The sequence below is a fragment of the Saccopteryx leptura genome, chromosome 2, assembly GCF_036850995.1.
Source record: "Saccopteryx leptura isolate mSacLep1 chromosome 2, mSacLep1_pri_phased_curated, whole genome shotgun sequence".
NCBI classification, from domain to species: Eukaryota; Metazoa; Chordata; class Mammalia; order Chiroptera; family Emballonuridae; genus Saccopteryx; species Saccopteryx leptura.
In genome coordinates this window covers 216,232,783-216,256,878 of record NC_089504.1, presented here as the reverse complement: position 1 = coordinate 216,256,878, position 24,096 = coordinate 216,232,783, and the positions used below count along the sequence as shown (strand labels likewise).

Here is a 24,096-nt window from a genome sequence, read left to right as displayed (position 1 = left end):
AAAAAGACTACTAGAAACAATAAGCCAATACAGTAAGGTCGCAGGATACAAAATTAACATACAGAAGTCAATAGCCTTTCTATATGCCAACAATGAAACAATTGAGAACGAACTCAAAAGAATAATCCCCTTCACGATTGCAACAAAAAAAATAAAATACTTAGGAATAAACATAACAAAGAATGTAAAGGACTTATATAATGAAAACTATATAAGTTTATATAGTTTTCGATGTATAGGATCATATCATCTGCAAAAAGTGATACCTTTACTTCTTCTTTTCCGATATGGATGCCTTTTATTTCTTTGTCTTGTCTGATTGCTCTGGCTAGAACCTCTAGTACCACATTAAATAAGAGTGGAGAGAGTGGACAACCCTGTCTTGTTCCTGATTTAAGGGGGAAAGACTTCAGTTTAGTGCCATTTAATATGATGTTAGCTGATGGTTTATCATATATTTCCATTGTTAAGGGAAATCGAAAAAGATATAATGAGATGGAAGAATATACCTTGTTCTTGGCTAGGAAGAATAAATATAATCAAGATGGCTATATTACCCAAAGCAATATACAAATTTAATGCAATTCCCATCAAACTTCCAATGACGTTTTTTAAAGAAATAGAGCAAAAAATCATCAGATTTATATGGAACTATAAAAAACCCCGAATAGCCAAAGCAATCCTAAAGAAAAAGAATGAAGCTGGGGGCATTACAATACCTGACTTCAAACTATATTATAGGGCCACGACAATCAAAACAGCATGGTATTGGCAGAAAAATAGACACTCAGACCAATGGAACAGAATAGAAAGTCCAGAAATAAAACCACATATATATAGTCAAATAATTTTTGATAAAGGGGCCAACAACACACAATGGAGAAAAGAAAGCCTCTTCAATAAATGGTGCTGGGAAAACTGGAAAGCCACATGCAAAAGAATGAAACTGGACTACAGTCTCTCCCCCTGTACAAAAATTAACTCAAAATGGATCAAAGATCTAAACATAAGACCTGAAACAATTAAGTACATAGAAGAAGACATAGGTACTCAACTCATGGACCTGGGTTTTAAAGAGCATTTTATGAATTTGACTCCAATGGCAAGAGAAGTGAAGGCAAAAATTAATGAATGGGACTACATCAGACTAAGAAGTTTTTGCTCATCAAGAGAAACTGATAACAAAATAAACAGAAAGCCAACTAAATGGGAAATGATATTTTCAAACAACAGCTCAGATAAGAGCCTAATATCCAAAATATATAAAGAACTCATAAAACTCAACAACAAACAAACAAACAATCCAATAAAAAAATGGGAAGAGGATATGAACAGACACTTCTCCCAGGAAGAAATATAAATGGCCAACAGATATATGAAAAGATGCTCATCTTCTTTAGCTATTAGAGAAATGCAAATCAAAACGGCAATGAGATACCACCTCACACCTGTTCGATTAGCTATTATTAGCAAGACAGGTAATAGCAAATGTTGGAGAGGCTGTGGAGAAAAAGGAACCCTCATATACTGTTGGTGGGAATGTAAAGTAGTACAACCATTATGGAAGAAAGTATGGTGGTTCCTCAAAAAACTGAAAATAGAACTACCTTATGACCCAGCAATCCCTCTACTGGGTATATACCCCAAAAACTCAGAAACATTGATACGTAAAGACACATGCAGCCCCATGTTTATTGCAGCATTGTTCACAGTGGCCAGGACATGGAAACAACCAAAAATCCCGTCAGTAGATGACTGGATAAAGAAGATGTGGCACATATACACTATGGAATACTACTCAGCCATAAGAAATGATGACATCGTAACATTTACAGCAAAATGGTGGGATCTTGATAACATGATACGAAGCGAAATAAGTAAATCAGAAAAAAACAGGAACAGCATTATTCCATACGTAGGTGGGACATAAAAGTGAAACTAAGGGACATTGATAAGAGTGTGGTGGTTACGGGGGCAAGGGGGAAATGGGAGAGGGAAAGGGGGTGGGGAGGGGCACAAAGAAAACAAGATAGAAGGTGACAGAGGACAATCTGACTTTGGGTGATGGGTATGCAACATAATTGAACGACAAGATAACCTGGACTTGTTATCTTTGAATATATGTATCCTGATTTATTGATGTCACCCCATTAAAAAAATAAAATTATTAATTAAAAAAATAAAAAAATTAAAAAAAAAAGTCTATTTTAAATCATACTTAATGGTGTAGAGACTAAATGCTTTCATGGTTTTTCCTTTCATGTACCGTATTTCCCCATGTATAAGATGCACTTTTTCTGAAAAATTTGGGGTCTAAAAATTGGGTGCATCTTATACAAGTTGTAGATTTTTTACTTGCATTTCCTGCTTTTTCGTGCTTGTTTTTGCGCTCATTGTTGAAGACAGTGATTCATCATTAGACACAAATGAGGACAAGCTAATAATGGATGGGAGTTTTGACAGTGATAAGAAGTTGTATGAATTTTATGATGCATAAAACTTGAGTTCAATAACTTTACGTAATACATTTTTTTCAAATTTCAGGCCCCAAAATTAAGGCGCATCTTATACATGGGAGCATCATAAACATGGAGAAATACAGTATTGTGTGTGTGTGTGTGTGTGTGTGTGTGTGAGTGTGTGTGTGTGTGTGTGTGTGTGTGTGTGTACATGTGCTATGTCTAAGAACTTTTCGCCTGGCCTACATCACAAAGATTTTCTCCTAATTATTTTTTTTTACATTTTACATTTCAGTTTATGGTCCATTTTAAGTTAATTTGTATATAAGGTGTAAGGTGTGGACTTAGGTAGAGGTAATTTTTTTTTTCACTTATGGTCGTTCAACTGTACAACAGATGGATTTTGTGTTATACAAAATATATCTCGATAAAGCTGTTTTAAAATAAACAGTAATCAAACCCTCATATATTTAACTACTTAAAGTGAATATTGATACATAATAGGGTATCAAGCATAATATTTTCAAGATTCCTTCAAAAATCTATAGTTCATTTCTGATTTTAAATACACTATCAGTTAATTTTTCTTTTAAACATTTTCTGTAATGATGTACAAAGTTTGCAACAACTTCTTTTTTATTACCATAAAAGTAGTAATTCTTTCCTACCAAATTAAAAATATAGATAACAAAAAATTGGCAGTCTATTCTTAAGTTAGTTTACTGACTGGGAAAGGTGCATGCCATAAGGAAGCAACACAAGAGAGGACGAAACACAGGGAAACCACTGAAAGGCCTGCTCCTCAACAACACAGGGAAACTACATTGTCTGTGATCTCTGCACGTACAGAAAAGCCAGCCAGGTACTGAAAAGGTCCACCAGCAGGTGCTCTGTGGAAAGCCTCCTCTAACCTTACAGTGACAGCACAGTCCTTTAAAAAGTCAGCCAGACACTATCCGACAGTTTCACCTACACCATGAAAGCTGGGCGCTTTCTTCTCTAGGGTTCAAAGGGTGCTTTGCCAGGGCTTTCCAGGCCAGCCCCTTAGATCACATCAAAGCCCAGCTGGCCTCTTCCACTGATCTGACTCAATTATCACTGAGGAGACATCACAACTGAGGTCAGGAACCCAGTTTTCCTTGTTACAGTCACCATTCTCTAGGGGGGCTGGGCGCTGCAGCTTCATGAATTTGAGTCCATACTTTATCCAATCTTTTCTTCCATACTGGATTCAGTTAACTTCCGCTTTTCACTAACGACTTCCACCCACACTCAAGAACTTACTGGCCCCTGGATTCTTTCCTGGTTCCTCAACTCTAAAATAAGCTTCCAAAGTCTGGCACATGGTCTGTGCAGACCTGGACAGAAACCACAGAAAAGGCAGCTCCCAGTTCTCCACAGCAAGAGGTCCGGCCTTTTTACACAAACTTGTATTATTGTGGAGGAACAACTAAACAGCAAACTTAACTGGGAACAATTTAACCTAAGATATTCCCACTTTAACCAAGATCTAGTGTGAGGGCAATAACATGCTGGTGATATAGCTGCTTCACCCTGTTCGTTTCTCCCTCTGTGCCAGCACTTTAGCAGAATGGCTTATTTTTGTGCATTACAACTAATATGCCAACAAAACATGCTTTTCCCTATGTTTTCAATTAAAAAGAAAACAGGAAATTGAAGATTCTGTGCAATTTAAGCTTCAACCTTAATAAGAATGTCTCAGCAATTTAAGAAAGAACTGAACCAATAGATTGCATTGTTAACAAATTGATCAAATTCCTTCTTGCCTGTTGGTCAACTTCTTTCAGACCATGATGCTTTAGCCAGTACCAATTCACCACACTGCCATTTTAGTTTATCATGATCTAAGTAGAGTGTGACAAAGCTAAAATTTCACCTTGCAATATATGATGATCCATCTAACTCAGTTTTGAGACTAAAACTCTTTCTCCAACCTTTTCTACTTGCTCAATATTAAAGCCTGTACAAAATCCCCCCATTCTGGAAAACTTTGCACCCACATTCAGAATTCCTTCATGGTTAGAAGACTATATAAAAAGATTAGTACACAGGCAGGGGGACATTCCTGTAAGTTGTAGTACCTGCTGCCCAGCTGTGCTGGGAGAAGCAAGTAAGATGCGTGGACAGCTGCTGACCACCTGCCAGCATGCAGTAAACAATATACAATAGCTAGTTATTATTCGTACAATTATTGTTTTACTATTCAAAAATAAGAATACATTCAAGCTCCAAATTTTAGCAGAAGTTGCAGAATAGTTCACTTTACAGAAAAAATAATTTGTTCCATACGAAAAGTAAAAATAAGGTGAAATTTTTAAGAAATGTTATTAGTCTCCTCTAATATTAAAATAAAATTGGGGCCCTGGCCGGTTGGCTCAGCGGTAGAGCGTCGGACTGGCGAGCGGGGGACCCGGGTTCGATTCCCGGCCAGGGCACATAGGAGAAGCGCCCATTTGCTTCTCCACTCCCACTCCCTCCTTCCTCTCTGTCTCTCTCTTCCCCTCCCACAGCCAAGGCTCCATCAGAGCAAAGATGGCCTGGGCACTGAGGATGGCTCCTTGGCCTCTGCCCCAGGCGCTGGAGTGGCTCTGGTCGCTGCAGAGCGACGCCCTGGAGGGGCAGAGCATCGCCCCCTGGTGGGCAGAGCGTCGCCCCCTGGTGGGTGTGCCGGGTGGATCCTGGTCCGGCGCATGCGGGAATCTGTCTATCTCTCCCCATTTCCAGCTTCAGAAAAATACAAATAAATAAATAAAATTGGTTATTTTTAAATATTAGTAAATGAGCCCCTAAATTAATTACAAATATTTCTGATTTAATATCTCTACCTCTGATTATAAATTATGTGCACAATAGTTTTTAATACTTTTATTATGAATTTTTATGTTTTGGAATGGTCTTTTAAACCTAAAAATTAACAGGAAGTGACTGCCTAACCGGTGGTGGTGTAGTGGATAACGCATCGACCTAGGCTTGCTCCATCAAGGCACATCAAGAAGCAATTATAAGTTGATGCTTCCCGCTCACCCCCCCATCCCTTTCTTTCTCTTCCTCTCTCTCTCTATCTCTCTCTCGTCTCTCTTAACATTTCTTAAAAATCAATAAATAAAATCTTTTTTTTTTAATTAACAGTACGCGACCAAGTAAATAATCTCCACATTAAATGGTTATAAAATCTAAGTGTTCAACTATTTTCCAGGCCATTCATAATACATATGTTTAAAAATACAATTTCCTGAGGTTTAAAGGCTAGAAAGATTGTTGCCAACACCGCTTAGTGGACGCCGCCACAGTGCTGGCAATGGAGGCAGCAGCCTGTGAGCATGTACCTTCTTCTCCTTCATGCTGTCGGCTTGCAGAGTCTCCAGGCGGGCTTTAAAGTGCGCACAATCCATTCTCAGTTGCTCTAATTCTTGCTCCTTCCTTTCCAGGTCTAGAAAAAAGAAACATAAATGCACACTTTTTCAAATCACTAATCTCTCTTAAGCATCCATTTTGCCTGCTCTCTTAGGAAAACGTACACTGATTTCTTAGATCGTAGTATTTGCATAAGTCCTTGCATAATCAATATTTTTAAAGTCCTGCTTTTTCAGTTTTCATCAGTTTTTAGCCCATAGTAAGAAGCACTTTTTTTTGTTTTATGTTTTGCATTTTTAAGACTTCACTTTACTGCCAAACTTATATTCAGGCTGTAAGAAAGTATGTATTTAAAGGACTAGAGGCAGGGCTGAGAAGCCCGACTGTCTCATGGTACAAACTTGTATCTGTTCCAGAAAAAGCAGAAGGCAGCTCGGTGAGTAGACAGTGCCAGCCGGGGCTGATTCACAAAGCCGGTCTCACCAACAGGCAGAGTGACTCAATGGGACAGCTGCAGTCGTAGTCAATGGAAAAGTGAGAACATGGTGACGGAGACAAGAAAAGGCCATAGTGAAAGGTAGAGACTACGGAATACTTCCTCTACACCATATTCATTTAGATGATTTAAACAGCCAAAAAAAAAAAATCCCAAAAGACATCCATGTTAATAAATTTGAAATCAAAGTATTATCACTTTAAATAAACAGTATTATGTGTCATTAAAAACTGGCATTCAAAAAGCAAAGAAACGCATACTTTAAAATTTTAAGTGCCTTGACTTCAAGGGCTGAGAAGTCATCAGTTTTTATGCTGACGTGTACCGAGATTGGGAGGGCACAGGTGCTCAGAGCTAATGGTGTCACTTCTCTGATTAAAGGAGCAATACAGTTGAGCACAGTGACTCTCAGACTTTAGAGGATGTCTTCAAACACAGGCTGCTGTGTCCAGTCCTCCTATTCTGATTTAATAGGATTGAAGTCGCCTGAAACTCTGTTTCTTACAAGTTATGAGGTGAGGCTGGTGCTGCTAGTCTGGGAATAAACTTTGAGGACAACGACTTCAGGACAACAGCGTTTCTCATCACTAAATGAAATCAATACACAACAACAGGTGATAGTAATTGAAGAAACCCAGCCATAGAAATGCTAAAGGGCAGAAAAGCAGAGGGTGGTGAGAGAATCTAAGACAACTGACCCCTAAGAAATGGAACATTACTTCACCAGAGAGGAGAAATGTGGCCTGCAGACACTTCCTCCAATGGCATGCAGACAAAAGACAAGGGGTGGGGCTTTGTAACGTTGGGGTCTCAGAGAGAAGGCAAGGGGAAGACCAAATAAGGAGCTCAGGGGACCTGCCAAGAGTAACCCAGGCATCCCAAAAGCTCTGGAGAATAAACGGAGTCTACATTTCCTAGAGACCCTTTGCCCTAAATTAAAACCGAAAGCTAAATATTCAGGCAGAGATTATGATGCTCGTTTGCAAAGTTTCTTTTAAAAGGTGTTTCTCAGAGACTAGGGTGAAGTAACATGGACTATTTCTCCTCCGTTCAGTTTCTTTTTTGTCCTTTTATGATTTATTGCCACAATATGACTTTCACCCGAATTCTTATTTTGTCCCACTAATCCTGGCCATACAAGAAATCAACTATCAGTCAAGTGCTATGCTTAGGAAACTACATACAGTGGTCCCTTGTCTATCATAAAGGTTAGGTTCCAGAACCCCACCCCCACCCCGTGAGAGACGAAAATCCGCGAAGTAGCAACCTTATATTTATTTTATTATTTATATATATATATATATATATATATATATATATTAAGGCTTTATAAACCTTCCCACACTCTTATAAACCTTTTCAATTTTTTAGGCTAGAAATGTTTATTTTACCACAAAAATAATTAAAATAATAAATATATTAAAATACCTATACACTGCAAAATCCTGTGATATAGCAAAAAATCCAAGATACAAAATTAGATATATACAATTTAAAAATCCACAATACAGTGAGACCATGAAAAGTGAACAGTGATAAAGCAAGGAACAACTGTAGTTGCCTTTTGTAACAATGCTAAACGAAAAAATGTATTTATATATATGTTATTTATAATTATGTAAGAAGTACAAACTGGTCACAAAGAAACAAAACGAAAAAAGGAATTATTGATGACATAAACTTTTGCAGTTAACTTTTGAATGTTTCTTCTATTATTAAACTGCATGTTACACAAACATGGTAAAGAAAATAGAAAATTAAAACTCTATAAACTTATTATATGTAAAACCTATAGGAAATAACTTTGACCACTCAAAAGATTCATTCATTATGGTTATCTCATAATCTCTCCCTCTTTATAGCTGTATACCACCTCACTGGAAGTTAACACAACAAAGAGACAGGTTTAAAACATTGGACTCAACCACAGGCCACCCCACAGAATTCAGACAGCATCACGGATGTCACACCCACCAACTGCAGGCTCTCCTGGAGGAAGCTGGTGCCCTTCCACAGTATGAGGCCACCGCCTTGTGGCCAGATGGGAGAACTGCCACTGCCACCTCTTGACAAAACTACCTTGCATTTTTTGTTTGTTTTATTTAAACAAGAAACTTATTGTCTCACAATTCTAGAGGCTACAAGTCTGAGATCAAGGCGTCAGCAGTGTTTCTTCCTACTGAGAGCTATGATGATCCTGGGTTCATCTTCTCTTTTGGTCTCTTTACATCATCTTCCCTCTATACATTTCCCTGTGTCCAAAATCCCTCTTTTTAGAAGAACACACATCATATGTTGGGATTACAATTCATCCTAATTACCTCACTTTAACTTAATGACCTCTGTAAAGACCCTGTCTCCAAATAAGATTACATTGTGAGGCGGCCCTGGCCAGTTGGTTCAGTGGTAGAGCGTCGGCCTGGCGTGCAGAAGTCCCGGGTTCGATTCCTGGCCAGGGCACACAGGAGAAGCGCCCATCTGCTTCTCCACCCCTCCCCCTCTCCTTCCTCTCTGTCTCTCTCTTCCCCTCCCACAGCCAAGGCTCCATTGGAGCAGGGGATGGCCCAGGCGCTGGGGATGGCTCCTTGGCCTCTGCCCCAGGCGCTGGGGTGGCTCTGGTTGCAACAGAGCGACGCCCCGGAGGGGCAGAGCATCGCCCCCTGGTGAGCAGAGCGTCGCCCCCTGGTGGGCGTGCCGGGTGGATCCGGGTCAGGCGCATGCGGGAGTCTGTCTGTCTCTCCCCATTTCCAGCTTCAGAAAAATACAAAAAAAAAAAAAAAAGATTACATTGTGAAATACTTGAAGTTGGAACTTCAGCATATAAATTTGGACCACCTTATTTTTTTTATTTTTTTTTTATTTAGAGACAGAGAGGGATAGATAGGGACAGACAGGAACACAGAGAGATGAGAAACATCAATCATCAGTTTTTCGTTGTGGTACCTTAGTAGTTCATTGATTGCTTTCTCATATGTGCCTTGACCATGGGCGTTCAGCAGACCGAGTAACCCGTTGCTCGGCCCAGCGACCTTGGGTCCAAGCTGGTGAACTTTGCTTAAACCAGATGAGCCCTCGCTCAAGCTGCAACCTCGGGGTCTCAAACCTGGGTCTTCCGCATCCCAGTTCGACACTCTATCCACTGCGCCACCGCCTGGTCAGGCTGGACCACCTTACATTTTTAACTTGACCCACAGCATGTCTGCCATCTAAAACACATGAGGGCACAGATTTTCATGTTTTGTTTTCTAATACATTCCCCAAATGCCTAGAACAGCATGTGGCACATAGTAGACACTTTATAAATATTTGTCACAAAAGTAAATTTCACTTCTTTATATATTCCTTCTGCTAATCCTTAACTAATAGCATGACTACTTTGATTATATGTCTCATTCTTCTAAAATGAGAATACATTATTTCTGCGCTTTTTTTTAATTAGACAAAAATAATAGGAACAGTGAATGATATACTATATATAGTCAAGACATTATTTTACCCAGCCTCAGTATTAGAACATGGAAGGAACTACCACTCAGCCTACACTGTATTTAAACAAGCTAATCTTTAGCATTCAAAATGAAGGAGAAATCTCTATTTAACTGTTAACTGAATGACAGGTAGCCTAGACAGACTACAAATAATGTAGAAACAATCTAAATCACAGGACATTTCAACATCTGTACATCTTCTAAATTTTATAATCCTTCTTGCTAGATTTAAAAACATGAGAATGACTGTATCTCGTGTGTGTGTGTGTGTGTGTGTGTGTGACAGAGACAGAGAGAGAGAGAAAGAGACAGACAGACAGGAAGGGAGAGGGATGAGAAGCATCAATTCTTCGTTGAGGCACCTTAGTTGTTCATTGATTGCTTTCTCATATATGGCAGACTGAGTGACCCCATGCTCAACCCAGCGACCTTGGGCTCGAGCTGCTGAGCCTTGCTCAAACCAGAGGAGCCCACATTCAAACTGAAGACCTCGGGGTTTCAAACCTGGGTCCTCCACGTCCCAGTCCAATACTCTATCCACTGCGCCACCAACTGGTCAGGCATGACTGTACCTCTTAATGTTCAACTGATTCACAGCAAAGGTACAGAGAACTATATATAGGCAGGATACAGAGAGCTATAAATGAAAACACTAACCAAAGAAATTTAAACTATACTAAAAGGATCTACTTTTCCTATTCTTTCTTTATCACTTGGCATATTTATAATAAATCATCAGTTGTTTCATGTTAACATAAAATATTTTGTTTTAATCAAAATAACTAAGGAAAGAGCCTCAAATCCAAAATAAAGGCTTTTTACCAGCCATTAATTTTTACCTTTCTATCACTCTAATAGATTTAGAAAAGAATTTAGAATTAGCTACTGATAATAGGTATATTCGGTTCCTAGTGTTGTCAGCACAAAGTACAGGCTTCTCCCACTATCCAAAAGTAGAGCGTTCCTGTGAAACCTTCATAAACCAAAAAGGCGTAAAGTGACGAAGCAATTACCTTAGGACACATCTTGCTAACAGATGCACAAAATAAATGGATATAAAGCCCAGATGCTAACACAGGTGAAAGCTCAGGTGGCTTGAAGCTGAGATGCTGAGTGTGGTTCCCAGCCAATGAGCATAGTGGGGCCACACTCCCTGGTCTGGGTGCATGCTGCATCGTAAAGGCTCTCTGCAAAGCAAACACTGAACACTATTTTTATTTTGGGCATTTTTTGAAAAAGCAAAAACTCTCTTCAGATTTTTCAATTAGCAAAAACAGGTCTAACGAATATAGATAGGTCTTTCAGAAAGGTAAATTTTAGAATGCAAACTTTAGAAAACTGGAGGATACCCGTAAGACAAACTTGCTTAGAACAGAAATACAGGTATTCTCTAACAGTTCTGGAAGGTACAAGTCCAAAATTAGGTGTCAGTGGGCCACATTCCCTCTGAAACCTGTAGGGAAAGAATCCTTCCCTTCTCTTCCAACTTTCTGGTAGCCCCAGAGTCCTAGTTTTGTGGCAACACAATTCCAATCCGCTTCCACCTTCACTTGGCCTTCTCCCTGTCTCTCACATTACCTTCCCTCTTTGTGCATCTGTCTGTGTCCAAATTTCCTCCTTTTATAAGGACACCAGTCACATTGGTTTGGTTTAGGACCCACTTAAAGACTTCATTTTAAGTTAATCACTTCCTACCTCAGTACCAGAGGTAGCATGTTGAAAGCATAAGTTGAAAAAGTGTAAAAAAGAAATAAGACTATTCCAGATTTCATTTAATAAAAAAAATAAACCTCAGGAGCCTCTGAGGCAACTTCAAGCAAACTAACAGTCTCATCATGGGGGTACTGGAAGGAAAAGAGAGACAGCAAGAAACTGAAAACCTATTTGAAAAATGACAGAAAACTTCCCTATCTTGGTAAAAAAGATGGACATACAAGTCCAGGAAGCACAGAGTCCCAAATAAAATGAACCCAAACAGGGTCTCACCAAGACACAGCATAATTAAAATGCAAAAGGTTATAAACAAAGAGAGAATCTTAAAAGGAGCAAGAGAAAAGAAGTTACTGACAAAGGAGCTCCCATAAGACTGTCAGCTGATTTCTCAACAGAAACTTTGCAAGCCAAAAGGGATTGGCAAGAAATATTCAGTGATGAAAAGCAAGGACCTACAACCAAGAATACTCTGCCTAGCAAAACTGTCATTTAGAATCAAAAGACAGATAAAGAGTTTTCCAGACAAGAAAAAGTTAAAGGAAAGGAGTTCGTCACCATCAAACCAGTATTACACGAAATGTTAAAGGGTATTCTTTAAGAAGAAAAAAATAGATAAAAAATAAAAACAATAAAATAGCAATAAATACACATCAACAATTGAATCTAAAAAAGAAAATAAATGAGCAAACAGAACAAAAACATACTAATAGACACAGAGAATATTTTGAGGGTTGCCAGACAGGAGGGGTTTTGGAAGGATGGGTGAGGAAAAAAGCATCAAGATGTTACAAAGTGAACTGTTTAAAAACTTTATTTTTCCAACTCTTTGTCTCTGTGACTTGTCGTTTTCTTGCTACTTAGCAACCAAAATTAACAACAGGAATGGAACGTTACAAATAGCATTGAAATTATCTTCCAGTATCTCTAATATTCCATTTTGTTTTCATCAAAGCACCTTCTTTGTACACATTGATTTTACAAGTAAATGTCTAAAACGGATTTTTTTTAATGAAGAAAATACAATTTTCACGTATTTTTATTTTATTTTATTCATTTGAGAGAGAGAGAGATGGGGGGAGGAGCGGGAAGCATCAACTCCCATATGCGCCTTGACCAGCAAGCCCAGGGTTTCAAACTGGTGACCTCAGTGTTCCAGGTTGACGCTGTATCCACTGCACCACCACAGGTCAAGCACGTTCCTGTATTTTATAAATGAAATCATATACTATGCAAGGTCTTATTAAAAAAAAGAAAACAAAAAAAACCTGGGTTCTCCATTTTAAAACAAATTCATCCACTGATGCAGTAATAACTCCCTAACCACTGAATGAATATGCACAAGAAGGGTGAGAGAAAAGCGGGGGGGGGGGGGGGGGGAGAGGTTGGGGGGTTGGGGTAGGAGGTTGGGGGGTTAAGTTCCGGGCCTCAGAACTGGAATCCACACCCAGGTCAGTCCTATTCTAAACCTCCCTACACCTTTTCCAAATTCATGGAGCATCAGTGGTTGAGCCAGAATGGAAGTGCTGGGCCAGGAAAAGAGTGCTTCCTTCAGTACACCAAGTATTCAGCAGCCTCAGCACCTGATGAGGTCCTTTATTGAGGGCGCCCCTGAGCTGCGCACTGTGCCAAGCACTTCCCAAAGAGGGTTCCATTTTAAGACTTGCTGCCTCCTGTGAGATAAGCTAACTGTCCTTGTTTCACAGACAGGGAAACACCTGCCCATGAGCTAGAGGCAGTGTACAGATGATTCCCACATCTCTATTTCCACTACTGAGCTCTGCCCTCACTTCTTCACTGAGACCAATTGCTTCTTCACACCTCCCTCCCACCCCAACCATTCAGCCACAGTACGAACCTTCCTCGATGAGCACTCTCATTAATTCATCTTCTAACCAATCCCTCAAATCCATCCTACACTCAGATAGGAAAACCATTCCCCTGAAAACATAATTTTAATTGCTATTCTGATGTCAATCCCTGTGGTAATTTCAAGTTGCTTCTCATCTCAAATTAAAACCAATAATCCAAGATTATTTTCACTTCTATAGCTTCTCACATTTACTGACTTCTACTATACCTGACTCTACCATACCTTAGTCCTTGCTCGATGTGTCAAGCAGAAAAATTAGCTCATTAACCCACAATCAATCCTGCTCACTGCTTTTTGTGACCTTCATACATACCATCATTCTAGTCTAAAACATTTTCTCTTTCCTTCTAATAAGTCATGCCCCTCTTAGCATCATTGATTCCCTATAGATCCTCTGGCAACACCCTCATCAGTACTATTCCAAACTCCATCACTTACCTGCCCAGCTTCCCAAAGGCAGTTACTGTGCTACAGTCACAATTAAGTCCACCATCTATTTGATACTTACATCACACTATAAGTCCTCTGGTTGGCTTTTAGAGCCAGAGCCCATCCCAACCATTGAAAATTCAAACTTATCCTCCAAAAGAAACTTTCCCTCAAGTCAGGTGTACAGATTCCTTCCATGCTAACATTCATTTCTACCTTCATAGGCCCATCATCATTGCTTACAATATGAGGCATACTATAACTCTACAAGCAACAGAAACTTTGATACCAAAGCCAAGGGCCAGGGGAGGATGGAAGAATCCACATATCAAATGGCTCTTGCTGCCACCATATGATCCCTCTTCTTTCTTTGTGAGATCCATTCTCTGAACCATGGTTCATATGATTAGTTTAGGAAGACAAGATCCTGGGAAGGCTCAAAAAGGGTCAATAGAACTAATCCTTATTTTTTAAAAAAGAGGGGAAAGCCTGACCAGGCAGTGGCACAGTGGATAGAGCGTTGGACTGGGATGCAAAGGACCCAGGTTCAAAACCCCAAGGTCACCAGCTTGAGCGTGGGCTCACCAGCTTGAGTGCAGGGTCACTGGTTTGGGCGTGGGATCATAGACATGACCCCATGGTTGCTGGCTTGAGTCCAAAGGTCACTGGCTTAAAGCCCAAGGTTGCTGGCTTGAGCCTAAGGTCTCTGGCTTGAGCAGGGGGTCACTCACTCTGCTGCAGCCCCCCTCCTCCAGTCAAGGCACATATGAGAAAGCAATCAATGAACAACTAAAGAGCCACAATGAAGAATTGATGCTTCTCATCTTTCTCCTTTCCTGTCTGCCTGTCCCTATCTGTCCCTCTCTCTGTCTCTGTAACAAAAAAGGGATGGGAGGATAAAAAAACGGGAGGCCTGACCATTGGTGGTGCAATGGATAGAGCATCAACCTGGGGTACTGAGGTCCCAGGTTCAAAACCCCAAGGTCACTGGCTTAAGCACAGGCTCATCTGGTTTGAGCTCAGGTTCGTAAACTTGAGCACAGGGTTACCAACTTGAGCATGAAATCATTAAAAGAATCCCATGGTTGCTGGTTTGAGCCCAGAGATCACTGGCTTGAAGCCCAAGGTCACTGGCTTGAGCCCAAAATCACTGGCTTGAGCGGGAGAGGGGAGTCATTGGCTCAGCTGGAGATCCCTTGGTCAAGGCACATATGAGAAGCAATCAATTAACAACTAAAACAATGCAACTATAACTACAACTTGATGATTCTCATCTCTCTCCTTTCCTCTCTCTCTCTCTCTCTCTCTCTCAAATAAATAAATAGGGGATTCTTGTTTTCTTTCTTATCACCCAAGTGGTAAGAATTTAAGAACCATAATTAGGTGAAAGATGTCTTAGGTCAAACTTAGGATAGAAAAGCAGAATTCTCCAAAAGCCAGAGGAAGTTCACAGTAAAGCCTCCTACAACCACCCCAATCCACTTTGATCTTTCCTCTCTCTTAACACCCAGTTTCCTGTAGCACATTTAGTTTCATGAGATACCACTAACAAATTAGGAGAGTGGGCAGGGCAGTCAGTCCCTTAAACCCAAGTATTCATCCAGGCATAGGCCTTACCCTCCTGCCAACTTGTACCATAATATGGGAATAAAACCATTTATTTGTCTGAAGTAAAAGTACAGGGTGCAAAAAAAAAAAAAAAAAAAAAAAAAAAGTACAGGGTGCTTTGACAACATCTAACAAGTGATACATTCTACCTAAGCAGTCAGATAAGAAAGTGAGACTGTGCCTGAGGCTGAGTCCAATAGTACACAGCCTTTCTAGCCATGGCACAGTGTGGTTTAGTTTTTTGGATGGTAGTAGATTTGGCTGGGTTTTCTGCTTAGTTTTTTTATCTTTTTCCTAAGAGTAAGGATAAGCCATTAAAGACTTAATCAGGGAAATGACATAATCAGACTGAATTATTAAACATTACTTGGGCTCCAACTGGAGAGTGGCAATGAATGAACTGCCAGGAGGCAGAGATTCAGACAAAATGATAGGAGCCTGGACACAGGTGGTAACAGTGACAATGGAGGCAAGCTGACAAACTCAGGATGCACCCATAGGGAAAATGTATAGAACTTAATGGTACACAGATAGAGGCTAAATAGGAGCAAGAGAGGTGGGCAAAAAGGAGAATCTTTGGTCTCTAGTCTGGATGGTGGTACCCTGGGGAGACTCAGGCTGCCTAGTTTTAGGTGAGGGGCATGGATGAATATCATCAATAAGACTTGAGAAAGTAAAATAAGCTTGCTCTGGGAAAGGGAAATTCAGTCCTGTGATTTTTCAGGCTGGGATAATAGGCACACATAAAACCAGGTGCCAAGTTAACAGGAAACAGTATTTCTCCCAAGAACACACTGCAACTGTAAAAGTATCATAATGACCCCTTCTTCTAGTGACCGCTAGTTTCTCATTTAGAGAAAGCTTATTCTGTAAAACTCACACTATCAGAAATTTTGCTTATACCAGTAAGAAGAAAACACCCCACTCTTGCCTGCAGGATCAAAAGCACTGTGACACAGAACAGCAGCCTTGATTTCCAACTAGCCACAGAGATTCAGATAAGGATTTCTGGGCTCATGTTCCACATCTATGTAAATTTTTTAGTTTTGGCCCTAGCCAGGTAGTTCAGTTGGTTAAAGTATCATCTCAGTATGCCAAGGTTGTGGTTTTGATCCCTGGTCAGGGCATATATAAGAATCAACCCAGGGCCTGACCAGGAAGTGGCGCAGTGGATAGAGCACTGGACTAGGACACGGAGAACTCAAGTTTGAAACCCCAAGGTCGCCAGCTTGAGCATGGGATCATAGACATGACCTCATGGTCACTGGCATGAGCCCAAGGTTGCTCACTTGAGCAAGGGGTCACTGGCTCTGCTGTAGCCCCTCAATCACGGCAGATAGGAGAAAGCAGTCAATGAACAACTAAGGAGCTACAACGAAGAACTGATGCTTCATATCTCTCTCCCTTCCTGCCTGTCTGTCCCTGTCTGTACTCTCTGACTCTCTCTGTCTGTCAAAAAAAAAAAAAAGAATCAACCAATGAATGCATAAATGGGTTGAACAAAAAATCAATGTTTCTCTCTCTCTCTCAAATCAATTAATTAAAAATAAATAAATAAACATTGTAGTTTTCAAGGAAACATGACCTGGGCCCACTGCAGTAAGACCTGATGCTGACCCCTTCACACACAGCCCTACTTTGCTTGGAGACCCTCGAAGCATGGCTTCATCTGTACTTCACCTAACTCCATTCTGCTCCAAATTCTACAGCAACTCTGTCCTTTCCTTTGTTGGCAAGATGTCCACAGTTCCTCTGGTGAGTGGTCTCTGTCACTGCCCTGAACCAGCAAACCTAAACTTGTGAGGCTATCAGTTCTTTACTGATGGTCATAGACTGATTAGGCAAGGACAGACATACAGAATTGAAATGACTACCAAACACGAAAAGAAATGACACATACGCAGTCAGATGCAGGGCCCTGAGCCAGCAGGAAAGGTCTGAGCTAGAGATAAATCCAGCAGCCAAGATGGCAACTAAAGCTAAGTGTGTGTACAGACTGCCCACAGAGGTACCACGGAGTGACAGGAGAGTGGGCTCAAGACACTCCACTGGCTGACAGACTGCTGCAGAGAAAGGTAATCAGCAAGGAGACTGAGAAGAAATGGCTCAAGACATCAGTGAGGAAAGAGATGACCACACGGTCTGGGGAAGGCCAGCAGGGCAAGAACTACTAAAGTCTAACTTTGATCACGTCATCACAGATTCATGCATGGCCCTTGCTTTTGTAAGCACGATTTGATTTTAGTAGAGGACTGGTCTCTAAAGACTGACTCATGCTAAGAAACTCATGAGAACCTGATACATTTTTCAGAATGCTAGTTTATTCATTTGCAATGAGAACCATAACCACTCAGCAGACTACCATACTCTGCTACTTTCCTTCCCTGAAGATAAATGCACTTGGGATGACTAACCGTTTTCAGAATGTTGCTGGATGAGCATGGCATCAGAACTGGGGATTTTAAGAAGCCAATGACCTGAAGCTATGATAACCAGTGACACAGATGTATCCGGCAGGGCCCTAATGGGAAACAAATCAACCCAGATGTTGAGACTTTATGGGAGAACAAGAATAAAAGACCAAACAGGGATGGTGAGACACCCAGAGACTAGAAATGGCCCTCTAGTGAAGGAATGATGGAGGAAACAGTGTTGCTGGAGCACTGTGAGAGCTGAGTCTGTGAGGAGACCCCTTAGTGGGAGTCACAGCTGTGGGGAGGACAGGAAGAAACACCTCAACCCATCTCTCTGCCTACTGATGCCTTCCATTGGTGAGCCCTACTGGCTGCCAGCAACAGAGCCACAGGCAAGCAGCCCTATGGAAGAGTTCACTGCACTGGGCAGAGAAGAGTAGACCTGAGGATTCCCAAAAAAGAATAAACAGGTCAGGAAGATATGGTAACCATTAACATTCTCCCTTCTAACTGGATAGGCTACCCCTTGACCAAACACATTTGCACAAACCACAAACTTGAAAACTGTTAAGATACCTTCTTATCTGGACTAGTGGTAGAAACACAACCTTGCTTCCCTAAATGCACTTTTTCTAGAGGTGATGGCAAATAGGTGCACTGTGCTGAGTTAACTAAAGTTGATTTAATTGTAATTCAGACTCAATTAGGCAAGTGCTGAATCAATCCTAGAATATCTCCTAGGATTTCAATAGGTTCCTAGATTGTTATCTGACCTCACAGTTCTGCTAAAATCTCAAAATCTAAATGGACAAATCTTAGCAAGCCAGAACTTAAACCAGTGCTAGAAACTGACCCATCCATCAACGTAGAGAAAACTAAACACATATTCAGTCACCTCTACAGACACATTTAACTCCATGGCAAAATCCTCATCTTTCACTGGTAAGAACTTAAGTTTTAGAGCAAAGCTTTTCAATTATAAAAGCATAAAATTCACCTGCCAAGGAAAAGAGGAGGAAAGAAAGAGAAGCTAGTAACAGATACTCCAGAAAGGAAGTAACCCTTCCTCTGACACAAACTTACACATGTCTCAGTTACTCATCAGAGCCCCTCCCTTTCTTCTGTCTTACCTGACTTTCCTAAACGCAATTAAAGAGTCTAATTGTACCTTGAAGTTTATTTACAATGACTTTACAGTTATCTGTGTGAGCTGGAACTGTGCTGGGACAGATTGCTATCACCAACAATACTGCTAGAGATGAAGTAATACTCACTTTTTTCTACAATCTTTAATTTCTGGAAGCTTTCCAGTACTTCCCCGTTTAGTATTCTGGGCAAGAAGTCCCGTATTTGCATCACTTCAGTTGTAAGCCGTTCCAGGTCCCTCTTTCGGACTTTAACAAATTCTTCTTTAGTTCCCATGAGCTAAAAGAATGAGTAGATCTTCGATTATTACATTTTTCTTCAGATACCTAAAACCAGCAGCCCACCAGCTTGCCTCCTTTTTAATGCCTCTTATGTTCAGTGTCAGATGCATGTCTTTACCAATGTGCCCTCTGCTGCATATATTACATCTTAGAGCTGATGCCCCTGCCTTCAAAACCTAGCTCTTTCTTTAAGCAACTAGGCATGAACATCAAAGAAAAATGCCAGCAACTTTTCCTTAACATTTCAGTGCCAAGCTACTCAGGATAAAAGGAAGTTTATGAGATTCCTACTGGGTGGCTTGAGCCCTTGGCTGGCCACCTCATTGACAGTTCACCATAACCCTTCAAAGTTGTCCACGTCAGACACAGGAAGCTGAGTGACTTTTTCGAAGTGCCGCCATTATCAGGGAACAGAACCACGATCCTTCTCCAATATCACGTGCAGTGGAAGTGACATGAAGGCAATTCGGAACCTACACTAAGCCCTGACACAACCATCACAGCCTCACCAGGAGGGTCAGCTCTGGATATCAGAGGAGCGCCACCACCATCTCCAGTTCACGCGCCCACCGCACCACCTCCCCACCGCGGAACCTCCTGGACCCGCATCCACAGTTTCAGAGGCGGGATGCCCAGACCACACCACCTCCCAGCCGCGGAGCCTCCTGGACCCGCATCCACAGTTTCAGAGGCGGGATGCCCGGACCACATCCCAGACCCATGTTCCACTCTTGGCCAACAAGGCCCAGGGCTGTTCTCAAGCACAGGCCTAGCGGGAAACCCATAGTGGCATCTCCGACACGCGGAAGGTGGCCCGGTGCCTCCTCACTGACCCTGCCGGCCTCCTGAGCGCCACCCGCCTCGCCCATGGCCGCCTCGGCCCGGCTTCCTGTGCCTTCGTGTAGGCAACAAGCCCTCTAACCCCTCACGCCAGAAAGCCCAGGAGTCAGCGTGAAAACGTGTTCTCAACGGGGCCCGGTATGGAGAGCAGCGAGGCTCACACTTCATAGAGTTTGCTCAGCATTCTCTGCCCCGCAGACGGTGGACCAAGAGGCGAGTTCAGCTACAGCCCATATAGGCTGTTCTGATTTAGCTGGAATTTTTAACTTATGAACTGCAAGTGGAAGAACATTAAGACCCAGGTATGTCAGGTGAAATAAATAAAATTGGGCCTTTTCTGTTTGGTGAGAAATGCTGAGGTGTGATGCATTAAAGGGAACTGCCACCAGTGCAGCCAGTGGCTGTGCTCTGCGCTCACTCTGGGTTCCTCAGCAAGGGTGGAAGACTTTTGACAACAGGTTCCTCAGGAAGTCTGCCCCTGATAGGTTGCGACAGCCCATCCAGCTAGCTGACAACTGAGACCACTGTAACTTGGAGACGTCAACTATCTAGTCCATTTGCTTGCCCCAGAAGACCTACTGAATTCGCAAACTATGGTGCCACCTGTGGGTTGGAATATACCGAGTTACTGCACAACTAAAATTTGGTCTATCTCTGAAACACGCAGGAAACCGACACTGTGGAATCCTTGAAGCGCATGCTCTCCAGGCCTGAGAGCAGTCTAGTGAGGACACGGTCCAAATCCCTGCCCCTGACCTGGGACCTGCCTGCACTTGCCCTTTCCTGCCCTAGAACCTACCTCTGCACAGGGACCTCCCTCTGCCCCAGCGCCTGCTAACGCCTGCCCCTAGTCCTGCCCTGCTAAAAGTTCAGCACCTGCCCCAGCCCCAGGAACTGCCTCTGCACTGGGACCAAGACACTGGGAGTTGCTAGGAGAAGCACTGCCTACGCCGGCTGGCCCGGCTGTGGAGACTGCCCCTAACATCCCTCCAAGAATCCGAAGGACGGCCCTTCTTCCCAGTCTCCACCGCTGAGACGGTCCAAGAAGTCTAGTGCAATTAAAAACTCGGTACTGTGTGTTTTGTAGGACAGTGTAAAGCCAGGAGCCAAGGCCAGGGCAACTATCACAGCAGCCTTCTGGCCTATGCAGGTTCACATTGGATTCGGACAGTCGGTAAAGAAACCATGGAGCCAAAAACTGGTGGGCCATAGTCTTTAATCTAGCTTGCACCCGGCGGGCAAGTAAAAAATACACACTGGGCTCCAAAACCCAGTCACATTCAGTGCTCACAAAGCTACTGATTTATCCGAGTTTCCTAGAATCAAAGGTTTCTAGCTCACCAGCCTTATTTTCCTCAGTTCCCCATCTCCTTCCTTATCCCAGATACAAACTCTGTACAAACTGGCATCTCACTCAGCACTCCACCATCTTGGCTGCTTTTCCTGGCCTCCTCCACGTGGCTGCCTTCTGCTGCTGGCTCTACTTTCTCTGCTCTCTCATGCTAATCTCAGGAACCAAGAGCCAAGTCCCGTTCTGCCCCCATTTTATAGTGTAGCTTCACAACCTTTAATCCAATATACAAAATAGGGTAGTCTCTAATACAAAGACACTTCTGAAGCATGATTGGATTGTACCGCCCCACATCAAAAAGGGTGGGAAAGGCTTAATCCCAAAACCAAGCCCCAGGCTCCAACAATCCTGCCTGCCCCCAACACACATTAATATCACCTGGGCGACGGCCTCCTTGTGTCATCTTTAACAAAGTGAGCATAATACATTTTATCTGCCCAACAGACAGCTACCAACCAAATAGGGATTTTCGTGACTGGACTTAAGGATTCTTAGACCATTTACAATTGGCTATCCAACTGTTCCTGTCCAAGATCCAACCCTGGCTAACCTCGCCGGCAATGACCCCCAGCTTTGGCTACTGAAAGCGCGAAGGCGCGAAGCAAATCAGCACTGGATTGTTTCGCCAGGTGCCAGAGCCAGTGAGGCTCGCTCCCAGAACGCGCAGAGCAGCGGCGGTCGCCTTTGTGACGCCATCATCCCGCGCCGCCGCTGCCGCTTTCTGCGCAGTCGCGGCCAAAGCCGTACAGCAGCCCTCGCTCGGCAGCAGCGGGAGGTTGAGAGGCGGCGGGCTGTGGCCGGGGATGCTACAGCGGGCGCGCCATGCAGCCGGCCGAGATCCAGTTCGCCCAGCGGCTGGCGTCCCACGAGAAGAGCATCCGGGACCGGGCGGTGAAGAAGCTGCGCCAGTACATCAGCGTGAAGACCCAGAGGGAGACAGGTGGGCACCCGGCGGTTAGCCGCGCCACATGGCGGCGGGAGCCGCGCGGAGCCGCCAGTGGAACACTGACTCGCACTCCTGCCGTGTGCTTCTGTGTGTTTGCACCATTGAAACTGCTTCCTACTGTGTTTAGCCTGGTTTTACGTTTGAGGGACAGAGGCGGACAGGGATTTAGGTAGTGTGCTGAAAGTCACAGTGAGTGAGGAAGTTGAGTACAGACCCAGTCTGTCCGACCTGGAGGCTCTACCTTAAATATGAGGCTCATCCTGATTTATTTTTCTGTGCTCTTCATTGGTTCATTGGCCATCATTAGACCAATACCTTTAGGAGCGGGGATTAAGGGAAAGAAGACAATCCCTACCGTGACCTAGAGGAACTTGGGCTTGTAAAGCTGGGGCGGGAAGATTACTAAAGCAGAGTTTGTGTAGTGTAGTAACGTAAACGGAAGACAGGGAAGGAGGAAGGACCTCTACATAGGCTAGTATAGGAAGGCCACTCCGGAGTGATGTTCAACAGATCTGACAGGCGGGAGAAAGAGCAGAACATGCTGGAGGAATGGTTAGAAGAGCCCAGTTAGGGAGGGAGAGGCCGGTTCACATTGGGGGTTGTAGTTGGATTTTAACAGCAGTGGGTGCCGCTAATGGGTTTCGTTTACCTGATGAAAAATTAAAATATGTTCTTATAGATGATCCTTGTGCTCCCTGATGTGTGAACTACAATGTGAAATGGAGGTTTTCTATTGCAGTAAGATAAAGTTTGGTTTATTAATACATTCAGAGTCTACTTGAAAGAATAGATATTACCTTCCCTTGTACTGACATTGTCAGTTTATTTTATTTAGAAGAGAAATCACAAAATGCCACCCAGGGGAAAAAAATACAATTTTATGGGAAGTTAGTTAGAAGGGAATGAAGACCAAAATTCCTGACTTCAATTTTGTTAGGATTTCCCTGATAGACTTGACTTACTCTCATGGTTTCAGGTATCCCAGATATAGTGAAGGCTCTTAACCTAAATTCCTAGCCCAGACCTTTGCAACTTTCAGCTCAGCTATGCCCTGCTAACCCTGCATTTCCACCTGGATATCCCACAGGCACTTCAGACTCAGAATGCCTAAAAGTAACTCATTTTCTTCCTGCCAAAACCTGTTCTTTTCTGCTGCCCATCTGCCACCTGTTCCCACTGTCAACTCAGACAGACTCCAGGTGGATACATGGTAGTGTCCTAGACTGCTCTTTTCCTTTCCAACCCCAACTCCCCCAACCCTTCCATTCAGTGTCCCTGGGTCCTACCTGTTTCATCTCCTGAATTCCTCTTTCCTGGTCCATCTTTATCTCATCTTGGATTCTGTACTTGTTTTTCTTAAATCAATGTTTTTCCATCACTAGTCTGTGGACTGGTGCTGGTTCACAGAAATTTTGTGCTGGTCCATGAAAGAGTTAACCACCTTGTATCAGGATTCTTGATGACAGTACAAAATTTCTGGTGAACCAGCAGTGGGAAAACACTTCCTAACTGATCTTGACTCCATTTTGCCCCTCCCCTTTTTAAGAGAAAGCTTATTTAGGAAGTCACAGAGGTAGAAGAAGTGAGTATAAGAAGAAATGGGCTTAGGAAACAAGTTACAGAGAGAAAAAATGGGCCCTTGGAGCTTAGGAGAAAAGAGGCAAAGAAAAAACATGCCTG

The 24,096-nt window shown here is 42.5% G+C and overlaps 2 protein-coding genes across 4 annotated transcripts in view; one reads left to right on the top strand and one right to left on the bottom strand.

The window, feature by feature from the left end:
* Window positions 1–22,165, bottom strand: part of HSF2BP (heat shock transcription factor 2 binding protein) — a 107,534-nt gene extending 85,369 nt beyond the window's left edge. The window contains exons 1-3 of the mRNA XM_066365906.1: window positions 22,021–22,165; window positions 19,127–19,277; window positions 5,807–5,910 (exon numbers count right to left, since the gene is read on the bottom strand). Of these exons, the coding sequence (XP_066222003.1) occupies window positions 5,807–5,910; window positions 19,127–19,274 (252 nt within the window). The 5' untranslated portion in view covers window positions 19,275–19,277; window positions 22,021–22,165. The remainder of the gene's footprint in view (window positions 1–5,806; window positions 5,911–19,126; window positions 19,278–22,020) is intronic.
* Window positions 22,166–22,211: 46 nt separating this feature from the next.
* RRP1B (ribosomal RNA processing 1B) overlaps window positions 22,212–24,096 on the top strand; it is a 32,488-nt gene continuing 30,603 nt past the window's right edge. For all 3 annotated transcript variants that reach the window (XM_066370074.1, XM_066370073.1, XM_066370072.1), the window contains exon 1: window positions 22,212–22,410. In XM_066370074.1, the coding sequence (XP_066226171.1) occupies window positions 22,293–22,410 (118 nt within the window). In that variant the 5' untranslated portion in view covers window positions 22,212–22,292. The remainder of the gene's footprint in view (window positions 22,411–24,096) is intronic.